The 13,951-nt window shown below is 42.8% G+C and overlaps 1 protein-coding gene across 1 annotated transcript; it reads right to left on the bottom strand.

Annotated features, from left to right (window-relative positions):
• Positions 1–1,943: 1,943 nt before the first annotated feature.
• LOC139313627 (vomeronasal type-2 receptor 26-like) lies at positions 1,944–11,515 on the bottom strand. The gene is made up of 7 exons (XM_070939095.1): positions 11,286–11,515; positions 9,634–9,925; positions 8,241–8,482; positions 6,017–6,089; positions 5,234–5,358; positions 4,117–4,229; positions 1,944–2,848 (listed from the first exon to the last, which is right to left on the bottom strand). Exons 1-7 carry the CDS (start codon positions 11,513–11,515, stop codon positions 1,944–1,946), a joined length of 1,980 nt encoding a protein of 659 aa, XP_070795196.1.
• Between the last annotated feature and the right edge of the window lie 2,436 nt (positions 11,516–13,951).

Genomic DNA, 13,951 nt, shown 5'->3' on the forward strand with positions numbered 1-13,951 from the left:
TTGTAACTTCCCCCACTTCTCTAAATCTTGTTTTATGCTTTTTACCAAGGGGACATAATTGTCCTCTTTGAGGGCCAGGTACTTTGTTGAGATCCATACTCCCAAATATTTAACTTTTTTCACAATTTGGATTCCCATAGATTCCTCCAGGGCTTCTTTCTGGTTTTTCGTCATATTTTTGGTGAGCATTTTGGTTTTAGATTTATTTAATTTGAGTCCTGCTACTTCTCCATATTTATCAAGTGTTTCCAATATTTGTATGCCTGTTTCCACCGGTTCTTCCATAATTAGGACAACGTCGTCCGCAAACGCTTGGACTTTATATGTTTCCTTCCTGATTTTAAGCCCTTTGATTTGATCACTCTCTCTAATCTTCTTCAATAACACTTCTAATGCCAATATGTACAAAAGTGGTGACATTGGGCATCCCTGTCTTACTCCTTTGCTGATCTGAAATGTTTTGGTAAGTTCACCGTTTACTAAAATATTGGCCTTTTGCTTCTCATAAATCGTATTTATTGTATTTGTAAAATTTTGTCCAAATCCCATTATGTTCAGTTGTTGCTTTATAAACTCCCAGTTCAAATTGTCGAAAACCTTCTGTGTGTCTAAAAAAACTAATGCCACCTCTTTTTCCGGGTGTTCCTCATAATATTCTATCACATCCAGAATCGTCCTTGTGTTATTCCTAATTTGCCTCCCTGGGAGGAATCCATTCTGATCGCTATGTATTATCTTACTGAGAATTCTTTTTAATCTTTCCGCTAATATATTCATGTATATTTTATAATCAGTATTGAGAAGTGAAATTGGCCTATAATTCTGTATCAATTTGGTATCCGATCCTTCTTTTGGTAAAAGTGTAATATAGGCCTCTCTCCAAGATTCTGGTATTTTGTTTTTCATTAAGGCCTCATTAAAAATTTGGAGCATTCTTGGGAGTAGAATGTCTTCTAGTTCTAAATTTTTGTATAATTCCCCTGGGAATCCATCCGGGCCCAGAGATTTGTTCTTTTTCAATTTGGCAATTGCAGTCTTTAACTCTGTTAATGTGATCTCTTTGTTCAACATCTCTTTTTCCTCCTCTCCAATCTGTGGCATTCCCTGCTCCAATAAATATTGTTTTACTTTCTCTTTGGGTATATCTTCTTCTTTATATAAAGACGCATTTTTCTATTATTCTATTCCATTCCATATTTTCTATTCTATTCTATTCTATTCTATTCTATTCTATTCTATTCTATTCTATTCTATTCCATTCCATTCCATTCCATTCCATTCCATTCCATTCCATTCTATTCCATTCCATTCCATTCCATTCCATTCCATTCCATTCCATTCCATTCCATTCCATTCTATTCTATTCTATTCTATTCTATTCTATTCTATTCCATTCCATATTTTCTATTCTATTCTATTCTATTCTATTCTATTCTATTCTATTCTATTCTATTCTATTCTATTCTATTCTATTCTATTCCATTCCATTCCATTCCATTCCATTCCATATTTTCTATTCTATTCTATTCTATTCTATTCTATTCTATTCTATTCTATTCTATTCTATTCTATTCTATTCTATTCTATTCTATTCTATTCCATTCCCCCAATCTTCTCTAATCTATTTTGACAATTCCAGTTCTAGACAAACTACACAAAACATTTAGCCCTCCAAATTTGGATGAGAAACTTTCAGTATGAAACATTAACAATTAATGCTGCAGTGTTAATTTCCATGTTTATTACTACGGTCAACTAGCATTAATGAAAAAATTAAAGGATGGGTGATTATTGTTGATTAACAGATAGTTTGTGATCAGATACATTACTTAATTTCCAATTGTATAATACACAAGCCCTTTTCTCACTTCATCTTTTTTTTAGAAATCAGATCAACTACAAAAAGTCCACAATCAAAATAAATCTCCCAATCTGAGCATAAATCAGAGATTCTTGTGCCTCATTATATTCTCTCTACAATTGAGGTGGGGCCTCCATAGGATGATGTAGCATTTGGGGAAAAAAATGCAAGCCAAGAGACCAGCCCCAGAGGCCAAGATGGAGAAGATCTCCACGGCCACCATGGACTTCCCTTTGGTGCTCAGGTAGGTGGGGAGGAAGGTGATCCAAACACTGCAAAAGACCAGCATGCTAAAAGTAATGAACTTGGCTTCATTAAAGCTGTCGGGCAATTTCCTGGCCAGAAAGGCCACCGTGAAACTAACCAGGGCCAAAAACCCCAGGTAGGCGAGGACAGCATAAAACATTAAAGCTGAGCCTTCATTGCATTCCAAGATGGCCTCTCCTACCAAAGAGTGGAAGTCCATGTTGGGAAATGGAGGAGAGATTACCAGCCAGGTGGCACAAAGAAGTGCTTGGACCAGGGGACAGATTGAGACAATGGAGTTGGACAGTGGTTTTCCTAAGAGTTTCCTTGTCCTGTTCCCTGGTTTGGTGGCCATGAAGGCCAGAACCACCATGACAGTTTTTGCCAACACAGAGGAAACCGCGAGGGAAAAGAGAATGGCAAAGGCAGTTTGTTGGAAGAGACAGGTGAGCTTCCCTGGTTGACCAATGAAGAGGAAGGAGCAGAGGAAGCAGAGCAGGAGGGAGACCAGGAGGATGTAGGTGAGATCTCGGTTGTTGGCCTTGACGATTGGAGTGTCGAGATGCTTAAGGAAAATCACCAGAACAGCGGATGTGATCACAGAGAGGAAAAGAGTGAGGGAAACTAAAATGTATCCCAGGGTCTCTTGATAGGAAAGAAAGTGGATCTTCTTGGCAATGCAGTGGTCCTTCTCCTTGCTAGGGAACTGGTCTTCTGGACACAGGTCACAACAAGCTGCATCTGAAATCAAGAGTCTTTGTCTAAGTATTTCACCTGAACCTGTCATGAGCAAGGTCCCTCTTCCACAAGGAGTCTCAGGCATGACTCCTTTCTTCAGAAGCCCCCTCCAAACAAAATTGAGGTGAAGTTTGAATTAAGTGAATGCAAATTAAGGGAACTACTTCCTTGACTTGGAAAAATATACAATGGAAGGGAGCATCTGAAGATTGCTTGTGAAGCTGAGCTTCTGGTTTCCAGCAAGTGCAAGTTCACTGGCCAGCTGGTCTTTGTATGCGCATGCATGCCAGAAACCAGAAGACCAGGTGACCGGCGCACATGCATCCACTGAAGACCGGAAGCTCAGCTTCCCAGCATGTACATGCAGGCTGGGGAGCTGCTCTTCCGGTTTCTGTCAGTCCCCTCTGTGTGCATTTTGGCAATACGGCCCTACACCATTTCTGACAAATGGCAGTCCAGTCTCTTCTTGAAAGCCTCCAGTGATGAATCTCCTACAACTTCCAAAGGCAACTTCTGTTCCATTGGTGGACTGTTCTCACGGTCACAAAATTTCTCTTTCTTTCTAGGTTGAATCTCTCCTTGATCAGTTTCCATCCATTATTCCTTGTCTTCAGGCCTTCAGGTGCTTTGGAAAACAGGTTGACCCCCTTCCTCTCTCTGGCAGCCCCTCAAATATTGGAAGATGCTCTCATGTCTCCCCTGGTCCTTCTCTTCAATAGACTAGCCAAGCCCAGTTCCTGCAACTGTTCTTCTTATGTTTTAGCCCCCAGTCCCCTAATCACCTTGGTTGCTCTTCTTTGCACTTTTTCTAGAGTCTCAACCTCTTTTTTATAGTGTGGTGACCAAAACTGGATGCAGTGCTCTAGGTGTGGCCTTATTAAGATGTAAGCTGCACTAAGGGAACCATTGCAGATCCTCAGGAATGCCCAGGTGTGATTGTCATAGTTTCCTTCTCCAAGGAAGATCTATAATGGAAGAATGAAGAGCCTTGGTAGTACAGTGGTTTAATGCACCCTGTTATTAACACAGCTGCCTGCAATTTCTGCAGGTTCGAATCTTACCAGGGTCAAGGTTGACTCAGCCCTCCATCCTTTCTAAGGTAGGTAAATTGAGGACCCAGTTTGTGGGGGCAATAAGCTGACTTTGTATAAATATACAAAAGGATGAAGGCTATTGCTTAAGCATTGTAAGACTGGCCCTGAGTCTCCGGAGAAGGGCGGCATATAAATCAAATTAAAAAAAAAAAAGAATGTTCCATAGATTTGCTCTACCTGTCTGATTAGAAATGGTCCCTTCTGGACAAGGGTCGCATTGGTAGCAGCAAACCTGCTTCCCCTCTGGAACTCTTCTTCTCTCTCCTGCCTGGCACCTCTTCATGCCACACCTTCATGGCAAAGGGCACCTTCTAAAAGAGAAAAAGAGAAATATATGAGAAGGCCTAAGCAATGAACATGCTTCCTTTATTCCTGAATGCAACCACAAATATCAACTAGCAGTCAGAAGACATGACAAAAATTATTTAATTTCACAACATATAGACAGATTTAACCATAGTTTCAACTGGGAAAATGTGACTATCCTAGATCAAGCCAAGTCCAAAAATGTCAGGGAATTTCTAGAAGCCTGGCACTCGGACAAATCAGTCATTGCTGGTGAAATGGCCAAGATATCAATTTGATAAATTTAAACAAGAAATGGACCTGCCACAAACAAGATCTCAAATGTGTTACATTTAAAGCAGGTTTTAATGAAATGTCTTCCATATTTTCTATTCCAGCAGACCTGTTTTTCTTTTTTCTTTTTTTTAATAAAAAGTTTATTATTATTTTTTAAGACAAACAAACATATAATACATCAGTCCTTCCGTGTGTCATCTCGGTATTTCTTCGGTGACTTCTTCTTCTTTTTGTTACTCCTTCTCTTCTTATTTCTTCCTTAGTAGATCCCATTTCTCTATTTCAATATTTTCCCCAAAGTACATATTTTTAATGTAAATTTCTCCTGCTTGCTTATCAAATTCTTTATCTATCTCTCTTTTCTATCCAATCATAAAATTTCCCCCATATCTTAAAATATTCCGTATCCTCTTTCTCTTTAATCATTAAAGTTAATCTGCTCATCTCTGCGCACTCCAAAATTTTTCTAATTACTTCCCCTTCTAAAGGGATTTTCTCTGCTTTCCATCTTTGTGCAAATACTATTCTTGTAGCAGCAGACCTGTTTTTCAACCAGAAGTTCTGCATCCCAAGGAGAGAATAAAACTTTCTCGGAAGTTACGTTTCCTTCCAGCTCACCTCTGTGGCCCAGATGATTCCGTTGGAGTTAATGGTGAAATCGTGGCCTGGGGGAGCCCCTGGATTTATTTGGCCAACTTTCGTGGGGACAAACGATTGATTGGGGAGGAAAACCCAGTTGAGAAGATCGTAACGAGCAGATCCCAGTCCATTATCTGAGAAGGAGACTTCCTCTCCAGCACTGTTGTTGAATTGGACGTTCTTCAAATAGGGAAGAATCTGAAAGAAAAGAGGCCTTCAAAAATGGTCATAATTGGCTGAAAGCAGCGATGGGATTCAGCCGGTCCGGTCCGGTCTGGGTGAACCAGTTGTTAAATTGCTAGCTGTCCCCTCCCCTCTCCTCCCCGCCCCTTCCAGGTGTCCCCATGTGCCCCATTTTGGTTCCCAGGTAAGTGCAGGGAGGCCTACTAGACCCAAAATGGGGCGTGGGAGGTGCAGCGCGTCTCCCGTGGCCCATTTTTGCTCCCAGGAGGTGCAGGGAGGCCTACTAGGCCCAAAACGGGGCATGCGGGAGGGCAAAATTTTTTCCCCCTGTGGCCCACTTTTGCTTCCAAGGGGGTGCAGGAGGCCGTGTGCTGCCTGTCATGCCCCCTGGCCATCCCCACCATGGCCACACCCAACCAGCTGATCATTAGGGCAGAAATTGGTTGTTCAATTATTTGAATCCCACCAATGGCTGAAAGCCATAAATGAGATACCATGCCTTCTATCATTCTGTGATGGCCATCATCTTAGGAGACACATGAATGTCTGAGAAGTTAGTGGAGAACCCTTGATGGAGAACTAAGTCGTCGGGAGGGACACTACATATTTGACTCCTTTCTCAACATGGTCAAAGGTTCTCTTTGTTATTGGGCCTTAGAATCATGCCCAATACTTCAATTCCACTGTCAACCCTGAAGCTGACCTGGCTGGAGCCACCTTGGAGCTTCAGCATTGTCACACTAGAGCTGAGGGATAGGGAGAGGTAATTAGAGATAACTGGGGATGTGTAGTCAAAATAAAATACTTTCTCCTGGGAACCAAGAAGAACATTCTCACACCTGGCTGAGGGGAGGAGGAGTGATGTTACCAGGAAGCTGAACGGAGCCATGATTGGACCATGTGACCGATTCTTTGAGACTGGGGGAAAAACTTTTACTTTTACTTAGGTGAAAACCTAATTAAATTAAGCGACACTATAGAGCACTGCACACCAGAACAACTAGACACAAGGACAGTTTTTTCCCGAACGCCATCACTCTGCTAAACAAATAATTCCCTCAACACTGTCAAACTAGTTACTAAGTCTGCACTACTATTAATCTTCTCATCGTTCCCACCACCCATCTCCTCCCACTTATGACTGTATGACTGTAACCTTGTTGCTGGTATCCTTAAGATTTATATTGACGGTTTCCCTATGACTAACATTAAGTGTTGTACCTTATGATTCTTGACAAATGTATATTTTTTTATGTACTCCGAGAGCGTACATAATTCCTTGTGTGTCCAATCACACTTGGCCAATAAAGAATTCTACTACTACTATTCTACTATTGTTCTACTACTAACCGAGGGGTCCTTCAGAGTTGGTTTTCACCAGATATGTGCCAATTTGATATTTCCAATAAAGCTATTTGAGGAATCCACCTGCCTCGGAGTTTTTGGTTCAATAGATCTATTACTTGGAACCCTGAGATCCAATTTTATCAGCATGTTGCCTACATTCAAAGATCTATGGAGATTCAAAGATCTATGGAGATTGGACAACCATTTGTCTGAAATGGTACAGGGTCTCTTGCTCAATCAGGGGGTTGGACTAGAAGACCTCCGAGGTCCCTTCCAACTCTATTATCCTATGTTCTACATTCTGCCTTTTTTTCAACAAAAAGTTATACTTCATTCATATTGTTTTTATAAATACTGTTTTAACGTGGGCTACATCTACATGGAGGGAACTATGCAGTGGGAGCTCCAAGGCTCTGTTTTAGGCCCAGTGCCATCTTCATCAATGACTTGACTCCCAAGTCCAAGCTGATCGGGAGGAAATGGGGATTTTGCAGTAATCTTCCCCTGGAGAGGGGAGGGAATGGAGATTTTACAGTATCTTTCCCCTGCCACGCCCACCAAGCCACACCCACAGAACCGGTAGTAAAAAAATTTGAAACCCACCACTGAACTGGGTATGTCTAGTTTAATGAAAAGAAGGACTAGGGGAGACATGATAGCAGTCTTCCAATATCTCAGGGGCTGCCCCAAAGAAGAGGGAGTCAAGCTATTCTGCAAAGCACCTGAGGGCAGGACAAGAAGCAATGGGTGGAAACTCATCCAGGAGAGAAGCAACCTGGAACTAAGGAGAAATTTCCTGACAGTTAGAACAATTAATAAGTGGAATAACTTGCCTCCAGAAGTTGTGAATGCTCCAACACTAGGAGTTTTTAAGAAGAGGTTGGATAACCATTTGTCTGAAGTGGTGTAGGGTTTCCTGCCTAAGCAGGGGGTTGGACTAGAAGACCTCCAAGGTCCCTTCCAACTCTGTTATTATATTATATGGTGGCATACAGATATTTAATCAGTAACTGAAGAAATGCAATATGGGAATCTTCCTCTCTAAGAATCTCCAGGCTGAGTCAAAAGTCACAGAGATTACCTGCCATGACTGGACATTTGAGATCCTTTTTCCGAGCCTCATTATGGTTGGTCGCGCACCTGATCCATGCATTGCGTGTAATGCATGTGCCACTGCATAAACGGCATTGTAGATCATGTAACTTTCACCTGTCATGCTTGTTTCAAACACGTAAGATGGCAGATCCTGTAAATTCTCTTTTCCTGTACATGGTTTTGCCCTCTTTGGAAGGATCAGTCCTGGTTGGTGGATTTTGCATTTAAAGAATTTTTCCCACCACAATGGGAGGAAGTCATCTCCTTCTGGATTCAAAGGATCTAAAGAGAGAAGAAAATGGCTGAATTCTGGCACATCCCTGGTGTGGTCCTTAAAATGCAAAGCCCCATGGAAGTACTTTCGAAATTGCAATACATCTTGAGATCCCACCACACTAAGATCCCAGTGGGAAGGTACGATCCAAGCTCTCTGAAATGTCATGGATCGTCCAAACCGAAGCAGAGTGAACACCACTAACGATATAGTACTGGAGTCTCCAAACAGAATAGTCACTTCCGCTTCCAGCAAAATCTTGAAAACAAGGTGCATTCCTGATGCGTCAATAGCCGGAATATCAGAATCGAATATTTCAGGGAAGGCCAGGCAGATCTCCTTCTCCTCCAGCGTCGGAATCAGGTATGAGACGAAATGTTCTCCACTGTCACCTTTAGAGGCCACAAGCCCAGCCCAGTTCCACTGGAAATGCAGGAACAGCTGGATTAAACCCACAAACTGGGGAAATTTCTTGGGATTAATCCAGAAGAAGGAAGGATAATCTGTTCCGTCTCCATGAAGGAACTCAGAGCCGACACTAAGCTGGAGAAAGTGAGATGTTTTTCTCAAATGCAAAGTAAATTTGTATGGTGACTCTAGGCAGAGGTGGTATTCAGCCGGTTCGTACCAGTTCGGGCGAATCGTTAGCGGCGACTGCCCGCCTGGATGTAATACTGTCCTATTTAACCATGTTTTTGAGGCTGGGTGAATGCGCTGAAGGCCGAGTGGTAAGAATATTGGAAAGGCACCACTGATTCTAGGGATCCTAACCAGTAATTAACCAGTGGAACAGCTTGCCACTAGAAGTTGTGGGTGCTCCATCACTGGAGGTTTTTAAGAAGAGCCTGGACAGCTGCTAATCTGAAATGGTAGAGGGTCTCCTGCTTGAGCAGGGGGTTGGACTAGAAGACCTCCAAGGTCCCTTCCAGCTCTATATTCTGATTGATTGATCATGAGTGGTCAAACTGGCTCACTTTGAATGACAAACCTTAGCTTTTCCCCTTCTTAGGAAGACCAACCAGTTACGATTTTTGCCTGGTTCTGACAGGTCAACGTACAAGGGAAAGAACTATTATGGTGATAACATGGAATAAATTGCACTAAAGAGGCGGCTAAATAAGTCAGGAAGGAACTTCTCTTGCCAAGTGCAGCATTTCAGAATTTTCTCATATCTATCTCCTGGGGGTTATATAATAGCAATAGAACTTAGGCATATATACCGCTTCATAGTGCTTTTACAGCCTTCTCTAAGCGGTTTACAGAGTCTGCCTCTTGCACCCAACAATCTGGATCCTCCTTTTACCCACCTCGGAAGGATGGAAGGCTGAGTCCACCTTGAGTTGGTCAGGATTGAACTGCTGGCAGTGGAATGCAGAGTTAGCCTGCAACACTGCATCCTAACCACCACAGTCCTTACAAAAATGTATCTTGATAGATAAAATATAAGTTCAATTATAGCATGGATTCTCTAACTCATACATATCCTGATATGCTCACCTCCCAAACACTTTTGATTTCATCTTTGGCTCCTTTTGTCTGTCTACCTCATATTGTCTCCAGGGAAGCCCCCTTACCTGCGGGACCTTGAAGATGCTGAAGATGGAGGCCATCTGCATTGAGGATTTTGGGTTGCCACTTCCGATGACAGAGAGCAGAGGGTTCTGCCCATTACATTTGTAGCCTGGAGCCATTTGGCCTCGTGTGGAGAGCAGGGAGAGGCTGATCAAAGAACTATTCTTTTCAGTCTGGTGACTGTCATAGATGTGGAAGCCCAGGGAGATGTTGGGGAGGAGAACCCGGTCCTTGTTGACCTCTGTGACTGCAAACTTCAAGGTCAGGAACTGCTGGTAGTTCTTGGGGATGGGCCTACAGTGAGAAAATCATTGGGGCTCATTTTCAGAAGAACTTCTACGTGCTTCCTTATCTTGCTGTTCTCCAGAGTAGCAAGTCCCATGTTTTATCGGGTTTCTGGATTTTTTTTTAAAAGGGAAGATCTTGATTAAACTTGAATGGCTTCGCGAGAAAGGAGAAATATGTTCCTCTCCATATCACAATTGCTCCTTTAGCTCCCTAATCAATTGGGTTCTCTCTTTGAGGGTCGATGGAGCTTCTCAGTCCTCCAGGTCACGGTTGTCCCAAAGGTCCTTTTTTCAAGAGGACTTTCTGATTTTTCTCTGAAGACATTTCGCTTCTCATCCAAGAGGCTTCTTCAGCTCTGAAGAACTGAAGAAGCTTCTTGGATGAGAAGCGAAACGACAAAGAAAAACCAGAAAGTCCAGTTGCCTCTTGAAAAAGCACCTTTGGGTCTCTTTTCTAGCAGCTTTTTCAGGTCTTCTAACCATTACTGAGCACAAAACTCCAGTGGAGGACAAGCAAATGTTTTCTGAAGGCCATTATTCCCGAGTACTGTTGATTCAAAAAATGAGTTTTATTTTTGCTTTTGTCGAAATCCCACAATGAGCTTTTATTTGAATTTTCCAACATGACTTTCTGTACAAATTAATATTACAAGTCAACTTCTTCCCTAGGCCAGCGCAGTTTCTGTTGTCCCTCTTCACCTTTTAGACTTACCATTTCCCTGATCACGATGACTTCTGAAAAGATTGAGAACTGTAGCCTACTTTATTTTTTAAAAAATTTATTGACTACTTTTACATGCCATCCATGACGCTAACTTTGCGAAAAGATTTGAACTACACTAGGACGTTGCAAAGATAACTAGAACAAATATTTCTATGTATTTCTATGAAGTAAGTGCCTATAAAGAACTGTTGCAGGAATTAGGTGTGTCTAGTTTAATGAAAAGAAGGACGAGGAGTGATATGATCACAGTCTTCCAATATTTGAGGGGCTGCCCCATAGAAGAGGAGGGTCCACCTATTCTCCAAAGGACCTGAAGGCAGGACAAAAAGCAACAGATGGAAACTCATCAAGGAGAGAAGAAACCTGGAATTAAAAGGAGAAACTTCCTAACAGTGAGGAAAAGTAACCAGTGGAACCTCTTGCCTCCAGAAGTTGTGGGAGATCCAACACTGGAGGTTTTTAAAGAACAAATTGGACAATCATTTGTCTGGAATGGTGTACGGTTTCCTGCTAGAGCAGGGGGTGGACTAGAAGACCTCCAAGGTCCCTTCAAACTCTGTTATTCTGTTATACTAAAAGGAGTCCTTGAGTCTAATCCAAAGCAAGCCATCATCTACATCTTTCTGCTCCAGGTAAAACTTACATGAGCCTGTAAGGAATCTTGGATGGGTCTCTTTTAAAATCTGGGTCTTCGAAGTATTGAATTCTTGTCAGGAGCAAATTCCCACCAATAATGAGATCTCCAGGCTTGTAATATTCTTGCAGAATGTGGAAAGAGTTTGCCAGCACAGATACATTTGGCATGCCCTTAGCAGCAGCTGGAGGCAGGAGCCAGAAGAGGAGCAGGAGGAGGAAGAGAGGCAGCCCAGTCATTCTTCTCACCTTCCCTTGGTCGGAATAATAATTTGGGATTCCAACTTGAGCCGGGTTTGTGCAAGAATAAATAAAAAATGAAATCCAGACAGCTGTGCGGAAAAGGAGAAATATTTATTCCTCAAGGCAAAAAGGTTTGCCTTGGGGGCAGCTGCAGAGAAATGGGGTACAAGGAGATTAACAGATTAAAGAATTGGAAGGGACCTTGGAGGTCATCCAGCTCAACCCCACCCACCCAGCCCAAGCAGGAGACCCTCCACCATTGCTGACAGGTGGCAGTCCAGTCTCTTCTTGAAAGCTTCCAGGGATGAAGCTCCCACAACTTCTGAAGGCAACTTCTGTTCCATGGGTTGATGGCTCTCACGGTCAGCAAAATTTCTCCTTAGTTCCAGGTTGAATCTCTCTCCTTGATCAGTTTTCCATCCATTCTTCCTTCTCCGACCTTCAGGTGCCTTGGAAAATAGGTTAACCCCCTCTTCTTTGGGGCAGTCCCTCAAATATGGGAAGATGCTATTGTGTCTCCCCTGGTCCTTCTCTTCACTAGACTAGCCATGCCCAGTTGCTGCAACTGTTCATCGTATGTTTTAATCTCCAGTCCCCTCATCACCTTGGTTGCTCTTCTCTGCACTCTTTCCAGAGTCTCAACGTCTTTTTTATAGTGTGGTGACCAAAACTGGATGCAGTGCTCTAGGTGTGGCCTTCCTAAGGCTTTATACTGATTAACTTAGTTTCAGCTTGACTGTCAATTATGAGCCACTAATTCTCAGACCATTGTGGATTCTGTTAATGTTTTAAGGAAAGACAGTATATAGAATAAATGTATCTTTTGAGATAAAACTTCCCAACCTCCTAGATGAGAAATCAAGGCAGGTGCAGAAGCTGAATAAGCAAGCAACACTGCTACTCTCACAAGAGCTTTAGCAGAATACAGACTGGCCGTACAAACTAGATGATCTTTGGGTACATTTTTATCAACCATGTTTCTTCTTACCTGGGCTTGTCCTGTCACCAAAGGGAAACTAAGGCCAGCTGAGCTACACCAAACCCAGGAGTCGGCTCTTTTCAAGACATGCTAAGGTGACCTGTCCAGCCCTCACCTGGAGAACTCAAAGCATATTGTTTGATGTTTTATCTTGAAAGATTTTTGTGGGTAGAAATCCACAGGGAAGACATTGAGAATTACTGTTCTTCTGATAATTGCAAGGAACAGCAATATCCTCCCTACGTAATATTAGATTTTGTTTGTGCACCAGATGGGGGAAAAATGTTTACGTCTCTTGTAATCCATGGAGTAGGTGGACTTGAGAGTCAAGGGGATGTGGGTTATTTGACTTATATGAAACTGAGTACCTGCAAACAAGGTGGAGTTTGGCCTGAGCCAATGTGTGTGTTCTGTCCTCACTACACATTAGTCTGTGCACACCTCGACATGCAGCTAAACCCTCCTATCCTCCAATAAAGCAAACAATGTGCCTAGATCTGGATGCTTTATTGAAAGAACAGGATATGGTGAAACTGGGGAAAATAGGGATACATACAATGAGAACCAAATACAAGATAGACAGTATTGAGTTACTGTTGAACATAACAATTAATAAATACAAGCAATTGAAATCTCACCAGCGATGCTCTGTGTGTGGGATATGGGCTTGTGCTTGGATCACCATGTGCCACAGATTAAGACGGATGTTTCCTTGTGCTTCTGCCTTCTCCAAATGCTAAAGGAAGTGGAGTCTGGCTTCCCAGCATGCACTTGTTTTGAGAGTGCGGGCTGATGGGTAAGCGGTTGGGTCAGCTTCAAACAATATAATTGGCATTTGTCTCTCCGGCCACTAGATGGGGATAGATAGCAACATCAGCAGTGGTGGGTTTCTACCAGCTCGCCCCAGTTCGGGCGAATCGGTAGTGGCGGTGGTGGGAGGCTCTGTCCACCCACCCAGACGTTATCACGGATGCTCTGTGCATGTGGAGAAGTTTCTGCGTATGCGCAGAAGCAAGCACGCATGTGTGCAGAAGTGAGTGCACACGTGTGCGTGCTCCCGGTTGCAAACCGGGAGCGAAGGTAAGTGGAACCAACTACTGAACAATAGTATATAAAGATTGTATGTTGGGACAGTTTGCCTGGATAGTATTGAGAGCTAATGGGGCCTGGTGGCACACGAGAATCAGTCGCAGCCTAGTAAGCGTGAGCAATCAAAGCAACGCTGGGATGGAGTAAGTGGTTTGATTATAAACACAAGGCAGGAGATGAATCCAGAAACCAAGTTCTCCAGTAGATCTTACAAATAGACAAGAGGGTCCCTGAAAATGTCAGGCACATTTAACATCCCCACTCCTAGGGGAAGGAAAATCTCCCTTCCAACCCCACTCTGGGGCCAGCCAGAGGTGGTGTTTTCTGGTCTCAGAACTGGTCAAAATTTTCGCTACCGGTTCTCC

Source organism: Pituophis catenifer, unplaced genomic scaffold, assembly GCF_029215685.1.
Source record: "Pituophis catenifer annectens isolate HBS135680 unplaced genomic scaffold, rPitCat1.0.hap2 SCAF_1, whole genome shotgun sequence".
Taxonomy (NCBI): Eukaryota; Metazoa; Chordata; class Lepidosauria; order Squamata; family Colubridae; genus Pituophis; species Pituophis catenifer.

Coding starts and splice junctions, on each gene's coding strand:
- LOC139313627 (XM_070939095.1), bottom strand. CDS start 11,515: ATGACTGGGCTGCCTCTCTTCCTCCTCCTGCTCCTCTTCTGGCTCCTG. Junction 9,926..11,285: donor AAGATTCCTTACAGGCTCAT/GTAAGTTTTACC, acceptor TTCTCACTGTAG/GCCCATCCCCAAGAACTACC. Junction 2,849..4,116: donor GACCATTTCTAATCAGACAG/GTAGAGCAAATC, acceptor TCTTGATTTCAG/ATGCAGCTTGTTGTGACCTG.